Source organism: Cariama cristata, unplaced genomic scaffold (assembly GCF_000690535.1).
Source record: "Cariama cristata isolate BGI_N322 unplaced genomic scaffold, ASM69053v1 scaffold12202, whole genome shotgun sequence".
Classification (NCBI taxonomy): Eukaryota; Metazoa; Chordata; class Aves; order Cariamiformes; family Cariamidae; genus Cariama; species Cariama cristata.
Window position 1 is genome coordinate 1 of NW_009604447.1, and position 15,017 is coordinate 15,017.

A 15,017-nucleotide genomic window follows, 5' to 3' on the forward strand; every position below is an offset into this window, starting at 1 on the left:
CGCGCGGAGTAGCGGGGCAGTCGGTTTAGTGAGAGAATCCCGCGGTCCGTCGGAAAACGGGAGGTGGCCTGTGCCTTCTCCGCCGGCCGTGCCCCGGGAGCCGCCCACGCGGGGTAAGCTCACCTTTGCCCCCCCGCGCACCTGGCCCCTGGAAGCTCTGGTTGCTTGTCAGCGATCGTTTTCGGTCACTCTCCTCTTGACTCTGCCTGTTACATCTGAAGACTTACTGCCTTGCAAAATGCAGAGTTAACTCCGGTACCTAAAGTGTGCGGAGAACTAGGCGGTATCAGTCTCGTGTCTGCCATATTCAGTCAGATTAAGTCAGTCTGAAACTTTCACAACTTGTGCCTTAAAAGTCATCATCAAACAGATCTTAAGCTTTAAATTTTTAATGCAGATACATTTGGAGTTTTTATTTGCCCTGTGAGTCTTGGAGCCTTTTAGAGATGCCTCGAAAACTCTGTAACCTAATGAGAGAACCTGGTGTAATCGGAAGACTCCCAAACCAGTGTATTAGTGTTGTTACAAGCTCTCGTTTGTAGTTAACAACATACAGGGGGGAAACTTTGAGCTCCACCGAATTGGAGGGAACAGCAAATGCTCCATGCTTACTTCAGTGCATTGTAGTAGAACCGCAACAGGAGAGAGCAACGAATAAAGCTCCTTTTAGGAATACAACCCAGGTTAATTCCTGTGGTTGCATTTGGTGACCACAAACAGGACAGGGAATGCAGTAGGAGAAGGGAAAGCAGTAACAGAGGCAAATCCTGTTCTCTAAGCTATTGCCAGTTCAGGAGCATTGCAGTTTAGGAAGGTATGGAGCTGCTAAGCCTTGTGCAGCAAATCTAGTTCCCTAACTTGTTCTGGTGCAGCAGTTTCAGTAAAGGCGGACTCTCTGGTGGGCAGGGTTAAGTGTACGTAATGGTCTGCTTAGCCTCATAAATCCATCACATGGAACTGGTGACTGATAAAATAAGCACAGTCAACATAGCATGCTGGGGAGGAGAGCAACGTGTCCTCCTACATTAACTGATTGGTTGAAATAGCAATTTTGTTTTCATTCCTCCCCCAGATTAGCAGCTAAAAAAACCCACCACCCCTCAACAGTAAAAACAAAATGTGCATAAAGCAGGGATAATGGTTTACAAAATGTACTGTGGTCCTTCTGACAAATAGTTTAATTCCCCGCAAATGTACGAGACAGTCTGCCTTTAGGTGGCGGAGCTAGCTGTGGTCCTTTAGTGTCTTTGTCTAAGTAAACTTATTGATTGTACGCAACTCCACTGAAGCAATTTATAAATGGGAAATACCAATACAGCAACCAGTAGCATTTTGCCCAGAGCAACATCTGTGCTCCAAGCTGCTTACTGTAATACTAAACAGTACAAATCTGCTGATTTGATAACACAATGTCAAATGCTAAATCTGGATCAGTGTTGCATATATCCAAGATTAAGCATTTCTGAGTCAAAACCTTCAACTCCATTAAAAAAGAAATAGGCCTTAATTCTAATCTTGGTATAGGGTGTTCGTGCAGAGTGACTTTGCTGATTTCACAGACATTACATCATGTTTATTAAATGATAACTGAGATGATGGAGGTACGTCAGCCTGAGCTCTAACTCCAACAGCCACAATTGTCTTAGTTCATTTTTCCACCAAGTCAAGTCACCCTTGTAATTGCTTAGGAAAGACGGGAGGTGCACAGAATTCATCATGGCGCTGTTTCCTTGCAAAGGAAACCTCCTGTAAGTTCACTACATGTTTGAAAAACATATCCATCTACAGACTAACTAAATGAGAAATGTTGAACAAAGGCTAGTAAACACGTCAAGACAAAACAATTACACTTAAATATGAATTTTATTGCTAAGGGTATTTTGCTATAAATCAATAATGAAAATGAGGACATACAGCAGTTAAGATAGAGAGTGCACAAGAACATGAAGGATCTGGGGGGGGCAACATTTGCTGCATGCTACTCCATGATTTACACGTATCTATCTTGGTCATATCATGAGGAGGAAAAGCCACAAACACATCTGAGGAACATGGGTGTGAATTTTCTTCTTTATTTCACTGTCTTAGCTGGTTCCATCACCTATTGAATCTCCACTGAAGAACAAACAAAATGAAGGCAGTGTTGTGTGACATTTAGGGTAGCTCCATCTAGATGCAGCTCAGAATGTGCTTTAGCACTAGAAAAGATGTGTCTTTGCCAAAAGTCTGCATGGTTGCCCTGTACATAAACACTTCCCATCCCCTTCTCTCTAGTTCATCAGCCTTTACCCACTCAGGAGAAGGGGCTGGCTCCCTAGCCCCTCATGTTCAAGCTAAATAATTCAATAGCTGTGTTTTCACATGTAACTAAGAATTTGGGAGGGGGCCTTGGTTCACCTCCTTAATGTGGTCGGACTTAGCAGAAGGCTGAGCACTTCCACACCACTCTCTGGAAGCCTGGCTCTGTCCTGGTATCCATAACTGAGAATCCAAAAGTAACTAGTGACAGATGAGCATGTAGACTCACGATCTCTGTAAGCACTGACCTTTAATTCTGAACAGACTGTAACTGCTGTCTGTAACAAGAGATTCAGTCATCCTTAACTGATAGCCTCCACTGCAAAAACTGGTGGCACTGTAGTGGCTGTGGACCTCCCATAGCTTTAGGGAGGTCAAGTACTGGGCCTCCAGTAGGAAAGCAGGTGCTTGGGTGCTATGCAGGTATAACTGGGATCACAGCACCATTCAGAAACAAGCACCTGCTTAGGTCTATCGTTTTAATCTGTTTTGAAAATGATCTTGCTGCACCCACTGCTTCTTCCCATCACTGTGGTATCACTTGTCTGCAGAAGCTGGCATGGCAGTCCTCCCAGGTCCCAAAATCCACTCTGGCTCCTGCTCCTTTAGCTCACACCAGCATCTACACAAACTGCAGATATATGAAGTACTGGACTGGGCAAAGAAAGGCTATTGAGTCATGACTGTCTATCCAGCCGGACATTATTATGGATATGACCAAACCTCCACTCTGTTCCTGAGCAACAGGAGGTACGGCCGTGTCTTCAGGAAGCAAGTCTATGAGCTTTAACAGCCAGTGAATTCCAGTGGCTATCCCCATGCTGCTGCTTTGTGCACCAAGAAGTTTCCACTTCTGTTTCTGCAGTGAGATCAGAAAGGCTACCAGCACCTGCAATAGGATAACTGCTCTCTTGATTTTATGCTCTAGCAGAGTTTTGTATACTTGCTTGCTAGCTTCTAAATGCCTATGCATGATTTTTGTATAAAAGCAGCCTATTGTTACAAAGATGGAACTAGGATCTTCAGCTTCAATTTGTAAATTTTTTTCCCCTTGAGAAGATTCAACCCAAGAATGTTTTGCAATCAACGGTCTTTATCTTATATACTTGACTTAAAGAAACTGGGGACTTAAATACAGTTACCGCCTGAAAGTGCAAGGAGACATGTTCCCCTGCTAGAATCAAAAGCTCCTGCAAAAAACCAAAAAACAGCTATCCAATCCTACACAGTAAATACTAGCTGATTCACTTTGTGCTATTCTTTCACATTCATTATGAAATTCAAAAGAAATCGCAATGATGTTCACTTGTTTTATTCTCCCCCACCCCTTACAAGCTAAGTATCACACAGGAAGAAGAGATGGAGGCGTTCTGCAGAACTAGTTACATTGCAAAGCACAAACTAAAGAGCAGTGTAGACCTGTAATCAGCTTCAAGGTTATCTCGAGGCTTAAAAAGGATAGAAATATTTGTTCACTTAAGTTCGAGGCAGTCACCACCTCTTTCGGACCTCGAGGGTACCAGGCCTCTAAGAGAACTTCAGCAGTGTATTCCAATTTCTTTTGGTTTGCACTAGCCATAGGAAACTTTCGCTTTAGTCCTCTTTTGAACCTCCAATGAGTCCTTTCAGTAGATACCAGCAGCATGCTGCACATATGCAGCTGTGAAAGGACATGGATGTACATTGGTGGTCTGCTCTGGGCCAAAGTTTCTTGAAAGAAGTTTACATTCCCTGGCTTAGGCCCACTCTTAGTAATGCAGCCAAGATTACATCTGTCTGTTTACTTCCAATTTCAGTTTGTTGGGTTGGTCCTAGGAGTCATGAAAGCTTAGTGCTTCCCCTGGCTGCTACCCAAACTCTTGTCCCAGACCTCTATTGCTTAAATATGTAGGATGGAGCCAAGACAGCTCTAGGATGAAATGAAAAAGATTGGGGCTTGATGTAAATTTATGCAGATGCAAGTTCTCATCTATTTTCATCTTTCCTGACGTACCTGAAATCCCATGAACCTTAGGGAAATTAACCTATTTCTGAATGAAAGCATAAGACTGACTTAACATATTAAAACAGCATGAATACAGGAAGCTGAAAGTGGAAGTATAAAAATAAGTCCTCTTACTATAAAGAACTCAACTTAGGCACCCTGCCTCTTTTACCTGACTAAGAAAGCACGTGCATTTCTTCAGAGCTTTCCTTCCTGTGCCAAGCCCAGCTCAGCATGGATTATAACAGGATAAGGTAATAGGCCACATAACACACGTTAACAATTGCACTCCAGATTACAGTCCATAGCACAGCAGCCTGCAGGAGCACATTGTGTAAGGAACCAGACATACAAGCAAAGCCAGCCAGGTTCCTCGGAGTGTTTTCCTTAACAAGTCATGGAGGGGAGACCTGCTGAATGTGAGGGGGAAGCACGCACAGAACAAACCCAGGCTCAGCTGTGCTCAAAACTAGTGGCAAATAATGAACCTGGTTCAGGAGACCCAGCAGGCTGAGGCAGACGTTCTATCCTAGCCATGGCAAGGCAGCTGATATCAAAGTGCCTGTGTGCAAGGTCTACTTGTGCTGTTTGTCTCTCCCCTCTTGACTATTACTGCCTGCAGAGGGGTTCTGGTAGGCCCAACAGGGCAAGGGTTCTTCAAGTTAGTTCTCCTCCTGAAGACTCCGCAGAGCAACAGCAGCAACGAGCAGAGACACTAGACAATGGCCTCTTCCTCAGCAATGCAGTTGGTACAATGTCTGAAGCAACTGTTCTACAGACAAGGAAGACCACTTGCAAAGCTAAAGAACCATTACTTCCATCTGACCAGAGAAGAGGGACTCAGGGTAAAGAGGGAGGTGGAACAACAAACATTGGTCTTCCTTGCCACTGGTCATTCACATTTCTGGGAGAATAAAAGAACTGAAGAGTGCTGCCACTCCTTAGCAGTTTGCTTCTACGTTCTCAAAGACAACTTCACCTGGATGGTGTGAGAGACAGGTATACGACTCCATCTAAGAAAATACACTACCATCTGCAGGCAAGTTTGAAAACAAAAAAATCCTCAAGCATGGCAGACTACCTAATGCCAAGGAGTTTCTGCTGAGCTATATGTTTGTCCAGGGAATGTTTAGAAGCCAGTACTACATATATGCTAATGCAGGGCTCCTGTAAACCTCCTATTTGGACCAGATTTTAGCCCTGTCCCCAAATCAATTTTTTCTACAGTGTTTACAATAACAGCCTGTCCATAAAGCTAGTGACTGCTACCATATTACATTGGTGCTCATGTTCATCCTTATCAGTACAAATCCTTCTAACTCCACATATCAGAACAGAAATCAAAAGCAGCACATGCCACCTCCAACCACTCAACTAAATGGTGCCTTTAAACTCTCCTTAAGACAGTTAAGAATCAGTTATTAAGATGTCACTACTCAAAAATAACTATTGCATTTCTTAAAGTTTAACAGTAAACAACATCGCCAATATATTATTGCACACAATAAAGGTTTTTGGAACTACAAAGATAAGGAACGGGTAATCTAGAAGACCCAGAATAATGATCCCAGAGCCATTCCGGTCGCTGCTCCAGCAAGCATGCCTAGTGCAAGATCTCCATCGCTGTCACGGTAACGCTCTCGAATGATGACATGATTTGCAGGGGGTTGGCCATAAGGTCCTAGGTAATAAGAGATTGTTAGGAGGAGGACAAAAGAAATGTATATCTTAAAACCATGTGTTGTGATTTCAAAACATGCTCGTTCTTTCACTTTCTTCCATCCATCGAACACTAAGATGATGTCAGTTACAAAGGTAGAATATATCTCTTTGGAATCAGCCTCCACATTTATTAAATAAATCCAGAGGCCTAGCAACACTTCTAGCCTTGTAAGAGTTTAATACGTGGGAGAAAAGCTCATCACAAATGCAAAACCGAACATTGTTCTGCATTTATATTAGCAAAGAACTTATGAATTACTTGTATCATTCTATCAAACACTTAGTGGATTTAATACAAGAAATGGGTCTAAAAATTGATTCAACCTTGAAGTTACGGAAATAGTGCAGTTTCCTCCCCACACTCAAAAAAAAACCAAAACCTTTGGCAGCTCTGAAGACAGTGGTTTGTCAGAAACTGTGTATCGGTTATTTACTCTACAAGTACTGCCTACTACTAAAATTCAGCCTTCACATCCTGGAGTGATCTGTTGTGTGGTGACAGCTGCTACATTTCTTTTCAGATGAAGATTGGCCCAGTAGTAAGGAATTAACCTAAGACTCAAGAAACCACCAATTGACCCTTGCTCTGCAACAGACTTGTACAAGCTCCACCTGTCATGTTTTGTGACTTAGCTCCTACCTGCGAAGCAAACATAATGGTACTGCTTTCCTTTCCAGACATTTCAGGAAGATAAAATATTCCTGAAGATACCGCAATGTTGTTTGTAACAGATACTGAAGTAATCCAAGTCATACAACTGGAAAAGGCTCTCACTGACTCTCAATGATGCATGACCGGGAACCCCATGAGAAGGATTATGTCAATTCAGACAATGAGCAATGAAGCCCAAAGTACAGGGGTTAAGTTAGTTGCTAGGGGTGAGCTTGACCCCTAAAATTTAGTTGCAGTAACCCTAGTGAAGGAAAACATCGAGGCTTAGTTCCTATGCCCGACCTATAACTAGTATCTTAACACACTGGATTTGCAAACTGTTTAGGAGAGTTACTGTTTAATGCTGCATTTTTATCATGCAGGTTTCTGAAACTTGATTTCCAAGGCCTGCTGGTAGGTTTTAGAAATAGTTCTTGGCACTTTCAAGAAGCTGCTGCTTTTCAGCTGTCAAGAACCAAGAGAGCCCACCTTCCTCTGTGTTTGCATATATGTGATCTGTATCTTAGGACTTCACTAACTCAGATGAGGAAAGCTTTAAAAGCTTTAGGCTGATGAACCTCTCTTGTAACAAAAAATGGAAAAGGCAAATGAAATAACTTGACAAATGTCAAATGGAAAAAAGAAAAAAATCTCCCTTAAAGCTGAAAAAAATTCTGAGTAGAGATTCTTGTTTTCAGATCCAGGTCATAAACAATTAGTAAATTAAATCTTTATATTATCCAAATATTTATATTACCCAAACTACTCTAAAGCCCTAATTCTGTAGGATTGGGGCTCTCTATGCAAACCTAATCCTAAATTAAGATGACTAAGCTTAAAAGTACACCCTAAAAGTTGATCCTCTTTTATTGGGATTGAAAGCTATACAAACCTGAACAGAGCAACAGAACTTCACAAGGCTGAATGTACTGCCTTACAGCAATTCCAGCACGTGGGGAAGGAACCAGTTACAACCATGCTTTGGGAACAGATTTACCCTTGAAACTTGCGTTTAATTCTGAGGTCATAGCTGAATGTCAGTGTTGAAATAATTAAGCTAGGTATAAGAGCAACAGATGAATCAAAAGCTCCATCAATGCCCAATATGACATACTGAATCAATCTTGTTCTGGCTCTTCTATCTTTCCTTAGAAAACATGCTGCCTACTGTAGTTAGAGAGTTCTATGTGCTTCAAAAAGAGTTTATGAAGTAATTTAAATATGTTGGGATCACACTAGGAAGGTTAAATCACTTAACACAGATTTCACTGCGCTCGCTCTGTTGTGAAAGGGTAAGGGGACTTGGTTCCAGTTGCAAATCAGGTTTCTTCTATCATGCTGTTGTGCAGGAGTGGGGGTGGTAAAGGATGGTGATTAATAGATTTAAAGCCAAAAAAACCTGCCTCAAATAGCTTTATAGGAAGGTGAAGGATATGGTTGATATTGATTACCTTGGTATGGATACTGATAGGGAACAGCGTAGGCTTGTCCGTTGGAGGCATAGAAGACCTGAGGACCAGCAGGGGGATATGCACCATTGTACTGGTCGTAGCCATAGCCATAAACCTGGTAAAATTAAAAATCCCAATTATGAAAGTATTCTTTGCTGTGTATCCGCACTTTGTTCAATTCTCCCTCATTTCTAATGCAGTCAGTGTTTCGCTAAAATATCCAGTCTGTACTGATACAGTCTATCTACTCCCTGGAAAGGATTCAGAAGAGCTGCTTGAAAAAATAAGTGCTCCTAAGTAGGACGTGCTGTCCACCCTTCCTGGCTGGTGAATGGCAGAGGCAGGGCCTGGACCATCAGGCAGAGCCACAGCACCCTTACCAGCTTCTCCTCTCTGCCCTCATGCCGACAACAGCTCTCTGGAGAGCGCAGAAGTGCCAGGTAGGCAGCAGCTGATCCCAGGAAACTCCAGCCAACTTCCCTCTAGCACAGTGCAAGTGTGAATCTTGTCAGATTCAGGACAAATACTCTGTAGCTGTATGTTCTGGAAGCAGTTTTGCTCTCCAAAAGAGGAGGCCCGCTGCTAGCCCCGCTACAGCTCCCAAGTACCGCATCTAGTTCTTCACAGCTATTTCTAACAGTGAGGAGCTGCAGCAGAGCACCTATAGTGCAACAAGTATACTACCCCAAACTGTCCCTTTGTGTGTCACTGCACGTCAGTCAGAACATCCAGAAATCCTCAATGTGTACTGGTTTCGCCCCAATGCTGCTCCTTCTCCACTACAAAAGAACTGTGCATCCAGGAGCTAGAGTTACTGTGTTGCTATGACATTCTGGATACAACAAAATCCTTATGTGTTAAAAGTGACAACTCCAGTCATTAAATCCTATTTTTAAAACTACTGATTTTATATCCTTCCAATGCTTACACAATGTGAAAGTGTAGTCACACCTCCTTATGTTAAAAGCTGCGTGGCCAATATTTTTCAAGATTAGCCAAATAACTTCTGCCTTGTCTCTAAGAAGCTTTATTTTCCAAGTTCACTCAGCAACCATCCCTTTATATACCTCCCAACCAAATCGGCCTCATCCCTTTCAGAGGAAATCCATCTCAAATAGGAGAGACAATAGATTGTTAGTGCCTTACTCTCACTGTCCTTTTGTGCAAACCTTAAAGCTGGATCTAACAGTGAAACAGAGCACTTTGGGAGTACAGTCTGAATGCCTGAAGGATGGCCACTTCTCCTACCTCGCTTATTTTAATGTTTCTCTTACCTCAGGTGATGGTGTGGCATAAGCTGTATAGGGAGGAGGGGCTGAGGAAATGGCTGTCTCATCATACATCACATCAGATCCCACGTAGCCCTAAACACCACGGAAAGGAAGCAGTTACCACCTTTTCCTACAGACACCCAGTTAGAGTAGTGCAAGGATTAAAACTTAAAGACTCCAAAGAAAGAGTAACCTTTAGATGTGCCGCATGTTAAGAAAGCAGTGAGTACCTTATAAGGCGCTGCAAAAAGTAAGTACTTGGAGAGCAGACCTGGGAGAATACAAACGCCTGATCAACCACAGGAAGGAGCCATAGAATTTCTTACCTGTGTATGTGCACGTGCACACGCACATGCGTATGTGTACATGCAAGCACACTAACTCCTTCCATCATTTCATAGCCTCAGTTTTAGAAACTACCCTCTTGTTCATCCTCTGTTTTCAGATAAAAAGGTCTTCACAACTAAGCTAGCTGCTTCCTGGCACCCTAGAGTGGTATCACCAAGTTCTGCAAAAGCAGATAAAGGAAACAAATGCAGTAGCCAAAAGTGGCACCTGAACATTTTAGCAGAACACTCTCACAGTTCTTATCCATCTCTCACTTTCTGGCTGTGAGGAGACTTTAAAAAAAAAATACAGTAAGAGAGGTTTAACTGTAAGGATTTCGGGGGCTTGGTTGTTTTTAGGGAATTACTTTGCAAATGCCACCTAGTGTTCTGGTCCTTTTTGAAGACAGCCATGAGGCAAAGGTGATAGCTTACTTGATTCCATCTACAAGGGGCTCTCAAAGATAATTAAGATTTGTTACAGTAGCGTTGTATTCTTGCCCCTAATATCAGAAATCTACAGTGATGCTCTCAGTGCCCTATCCCAAGAAAAAAAAAACAGCTCCCTTTTTTTAATTTCCAAGTGAACATTTTAATAGCTCAATAGAGAATGTTTCTGTTATCTCTTGTACCTGGACTGTAGAAAGACTTTTAGGGGCATACTATGGGCATATCCCAGGTCAAACTTGTGGTGGAGATTCTAAGGATTGCTTGAAACATACTGTTGAAAGCACTATATGAAGAGGCAGGTATCTCCACCACCTGAGAAAAAGTCCATCAAATACTTACATCTTAGCAGTAAATGTATTCTGTTCTGCTACAGGGAACTCTGTACAGGCATATGACACGAGCCTGCAAACATCTGTAAATGACATAATTCTCAAAGGTAGGGTGATCACCCTGCTATTCCAGTAAAGTTTTGAGGCACTGCTGGATGCTTCATATTTTTGAAAGCCGTGTCAGACACCTACAGATGGACTCAAACCCAGTTACCTGGCTAGTTCAAGTCCTTGTTGGAGACTTTTAATAGCTTTGGGAAGTGCTAATTTATGATACTACTCGTGCAGAGAGCTACCTGCCCTACTTTCAGTAGCACGGGTCTGCCTTGGCTGACAAAGGTGATGCACTGGCAAGTTTTGAATGCCATCTAGCAGGGCTGGCAGCTGAGTGTGAGAGACACGAAAAGCAGCAGCTCCCAACTCCTGAAACCAGGAGTCACTGTCTCGCACATAGGCAAGATAAAGCCCCTAAAACTAGAGCAGACAGACAGTGAGTGTTGTGTCCTCTGTGTGAGGGCAATTCCTTCACTTCTCATTTAGCACCATGAAGCAGTGTAGCATGGCTGCAGTCAGAGGCAATCATGTCCAGGGTAGTTTTGCTATGACAAGTGCTTGCTTTGGGTATCTACATATCTAAGTTATATCATATGACAGATGCCTCAGTACAGTGGCAGTGTTAATGTGACCCATCAAAAACTGAGATAAGCTTGTACAAAACCCAGCATTTCCCCATGAAACAGAAACATCTCAGGTTGGTTCAGTCTAGCCATCCGAGGAAAGCTAGTGCTGAAGAGTACTCCGGAAGGCAGTCTGGAGGAAAAACAAATTAACAATACCCACAAGTGGATGGACGTGGTTCCCCAAAGATACAGTTCTCTAGAGAACTCCAAGGCTCATAGAGAGGCTTTTATGATTCCTGACCTCTTCACTCTCCACAGCTAGCATGCCGATGCAGAGGTAATATACTCCTTCTCAGCATGCCTGTACTCCCTTCCAAGCACCTCTTGCTCCTCCCCTAGTCTCCGCCAAGGAGCATCCCACGATGTAATGGATCTACATTAACAGCTTCTTTGCAGTAAGCTTCCTTTAGCGCTGCACCTGGTAGGCAACCAACGCTAGGAGTGGAAAGTGCATTTTTACTGGTTGCATTTTGCCCACTGCCTCAGTGCCCACTTCCCTTACAGATCAGTTTCCCAAACATTCATTTCCACCCAGAGAAATCATTCCCTGAAATCATTCACTTCCACCCAGCATGTATTTCCCTGGACTTGGCTGTAAGGATGACATGCTTGTGATCCAGAGGATCACTCTTCTCCCCACCCACAAGCCTTACCATCATGCTCATGACCCTGTTTTTCTCTAGCAGAGAAGGACAGAACAAGATTTCAGAAGTAAGCGGCTGGATGACACGTAACACTGACATGCTGCTTCTCTATCAGTATAAAGTCTAGGTAGTACACTTACTGTGTTTGTTCTGGCGTCCTGGAGAGCAATTTTCCATGCCCTGCAAAAAAACCCAAACATTGTTTAGTGAACACTGATAAAAATTAACACCACCTTTTCTTTTTAGGACTATGAAAAAAACAAGGTTAGCAACTACAGGTACTGCAGGAGCAGAGTTTAAGATACTGCATATGGCAAAGCCTAACGATACACTAAAATGAATGCACAAAGGTGTTACACCAAGATTGAGAAATTAATTTCTTTGCAGAGCTGAGAAGGAATGAGGAGGAATATGAGAAGGAACAGATGCAGTTTTGAAGGTCCTCCCTGCAAGCACAACAGCTAGGTAATATGCAGCCACGAAAAAAAAAGGAAATTGTATCTCCTGCCTGAACAGTTGCATCTGCGCTGACTAGGGAGTGTGGGTCTTGATGCTATTCGAGTTTGAACAGAAGGTACATATACTTCACGCAGACTCTCCCATGCCAGATGGCTGGGAGCATGCTTGATGCACCACGCGTACTTGGCAAACACTGATGATAGAAGTTACCTAACTATACATAGCCAAGCTCAGTTGAGAGTTCACAATAATGGAGTATTCTTCCTTTCACTACTGGCTGGGATGTCCCTGGGCTATGCAGGCTCATGTACTACTTGGATGGGAAAAGTGAAAAAAAACTCTGTTCAGCAAGCCTTGCATTAGCCATATTAATAAGATACTTTGACTCCTGCTCAGCCTTCAGTGTTTTCAGTGACTTAACTTGCAGTTAGTTTGCATGAGCTAGGTGACTTCTAGGAGAGCTATGTTTTTTTGTCACTGAAAGCCTGCTTTTACTTGCTTGAAAACTTTCTTAAAACATGTCTGTGAAAGTCCGAAGGAAGGAAAATAATTAAAGAGAGAAAAAGATAAAAGAGGAAGAGGCAGCAAAAACAATTATTTTCTGGCAGACTTACAGGCAGTCATCTGCACTCTCTGCACAGAGGTTGACCGTCTTCCCATCACGGCAAACAATCTGCAGTAAACAATCTCTCTGCTTCCCCTCTGGAGGCTGGAAATCTAAGTCAGAAAAAAGAGACGAGTTATGAAATATCAATAACCAGAATTTCATGATCACATTTACAAGAAGGAAGACAGTTTATGTAGAAGTCTGGACAAAATAAACTAGGGCCAGTTGTAGGTGCCTTTTGTGGCATCAGAACAAATTACAGAAGGAAATAACCTGTTCTCGCTCTTCAGAGTGTCCTGAAAGTAAGTCATGGCAAAGAAACGCCAGTGTCTTACAGCAGAGCCAAGCCATACTTAGCAATAAATACTCTCCAACACTTCTGTCCTTCACTTGTGTCAGCACCAAGTGGAGTACTGACAAATGCTAGAAATTAACTCAGTAATACTGGAAAAAAATCTGCTGAGGTTTCCTATTTCTAGTCCTGCCTCTCACTCCAGGCAGCGCTATAATTACACCAGTAACACTCTATAATCAGACACACATCTACTGTGAACATCCAATTCTCACGTGCGTGCATGCCTGCCACCTGCATATATGGTACGCTGTCCTCAGTGAGTTTTAAAAGGAAGCATCAAACCCTAACCTAATCTATCACATGGTAATAGCACATCCTAGGTATCTATATAGGAATTTAGTCGTTGGTTGGGTTGGGTTTTTTTAGGGGATGAGGAGTGGGAGGTTTTTTTAACCACAATGAAGTCGCACTCTTCTTGGATGCGTTTACTTCTGCAGTGGTGTTGTAAATGGTATGCTGGGCAGGCACTGAAGTTGTAAAGAATCTCTGAATACACAAATACTGCAGGTTTCATTATTACCTCGACATTCATTCCCCACTCTGAGGTTGATGCAATGGATTCGCATGTGGATTTTATCTTCTATATCGTGGCGATTTTGATCATCATAGAATATTAAGCGGCCATCAGACCACAGGTCAAACCAATTCTTCTTCCAACGACGTAAAATAGTACCTTAAAAATCAGACAGTCACTTTTGAGGGCACATATTAGGAAGTATTTCTGTCCTAGAGTTAATAAAAAATAAACCCATAAATCCTTCACAGTTGCCCCAGACATTCTGAGGTGCCAAGCAAATCCTGTAGTACAACATACCCACTTCAGAACATTACAGAATGGGGTTCCAGATTTTATCTAGTGTTCAAAGTCAACTGAGTTTATTTTAAGTGCATAACCTGGCACTTTAGTTCTAACTTGCTGCAAGAACAAGCAGAGGGCATGACTAATTGAAGACATTAAGTTAAGGTGTCAGGTAAAGTTTCCAAGTCTCCACTTATACAGCACTAATTACAGAGCAGCATCTGAAGCTGAATGCCAGTCAGACACCTCAGATATGGTATATCCTCTTTCCCGCTGGTATACCCAAAAGGTCACATGGAAATGCTGTCATGACAGGTCATTTTGTGAAGTGTGCTAAAGGTGAAAAAAAAACAAAACAAAACCAAAAAACAATCCACAGAGCTAGAGACTTGTTTTAAGAAAGACCTGGGAATTACTAAGTTGCTCTGATGTTTTTTGAAGAAGTTAGACACAGTGGAGAGAAAAGGAGGTAAAAGGCTCATGACTTACTTTGCCGGAGCAGCCATCCGCTCTTCACAAATGCCATTGTTGCTTAATCTAGTGGATGGAAGAGGAAGGTGAGGGGGAGAAAAGCAGTCTTCAGCATTTCACAATAATACATTAGAAAGAGCCATCTCAAAGTACAGTATCACATATTATAGCTGTGTGTACCCAGCTGCTATTGCAGAGACACGCTAGATCTCAGCTGAGGATAGTCACTATGGCACAACTAGTATTTTAGGACTTAACAAATGTGCACCTGTAGCAATGTGACGATCAGAGACCACTTTTGACTTTAAGTGGAAAACGCACAAGCTTTCAGCTACTACTCTTGCAACATGGGGCAGAGACAGACGGGACTGACTGCTTCGTGAGTCACCACCAGTTCCTTTCAAAGTTGTTCTCTTGACATACGTATGCTTCCTGTATTCTGCGCTCTCCAGTTACTAAGCAGCCTCACTTCTTCCCTACCTCCCTTTTGCTGTACTTCCTCTTCTGGTTTTTTTTCAT

General features: G+C 42.7%; 1 protein-coding gene across 2 annotated transcripts; it reads right to left on the reverse strand.

Moving 5' to 3' along the window:
- Positions 1-5,742: 5,742 nt before the first annotated feature.
- On the reverse strand, positions 5,743-14,566 carry PLEKHB2 (pleckstrin homology domain containing, family B (evectins) member 2). Of its 2 annotated transcripts, XM_009695625.1 has the most exons (9): positions 14,517-14,566; positions 13,749-13,901; positions 12,881-12,983; positions 11,948-11,987; positions 9,382-9,471; positions 8,108-8,222; positions 6,996-7,010; positions 6,584-6,616; positions 5,827-5,963 (listed from the first exon to the last, which is right to left on the reverse strand). In XM_009695625.1, exons 1-9 carry the CDS (start codon positions 14,551-14,553, stop codon positions 5,827-5,829), a joined length of 723 nt encoding a protein of 240 aa, XP_009693927.1. In that variant the 5' UTR covers positions 14,554-14,566. The 2 variants fall into 2 exon arrangements, with proteins under 2 accessions (XP_009693928.1, XP_009693927.1); XM_009695626.1 differs by lacking the exons at positions 6,584-6,616; positions 6,996-7,010 and having other exon boundaries at positions 5,743-5,963.
- Between the last annotated feature and the right edge of the window lie 451 nt (positions 14,567-15,017).

What these genes read in the sequence shown, in the direction of transcription:
- PLEKHB2 (XM_009695625.1), bottom strand. Translation starts at nt 14,553, where the DNA reads ATGGCATTTGTGAAGAGCGGATGGCTGCTCCGGCAAA. An exon ending in ATGCCACACCATCACCTGAG is followed by an intron (nt 8,223 to 9,381) that starts GTAAGAGAAACA and finishes TAATTTTACCAG; the next exon opens with GTTTATGGCTATGGCTACGA. An exon ending in AAGTCTGTTGCAGAGCAAGG is followed by an intron (nt 5,964 to 6,583) that starts GTCAATTGGTGG and finishes CTTATTACCTAG; the next exon opens with GACCTTATGGCCAACCCCCT.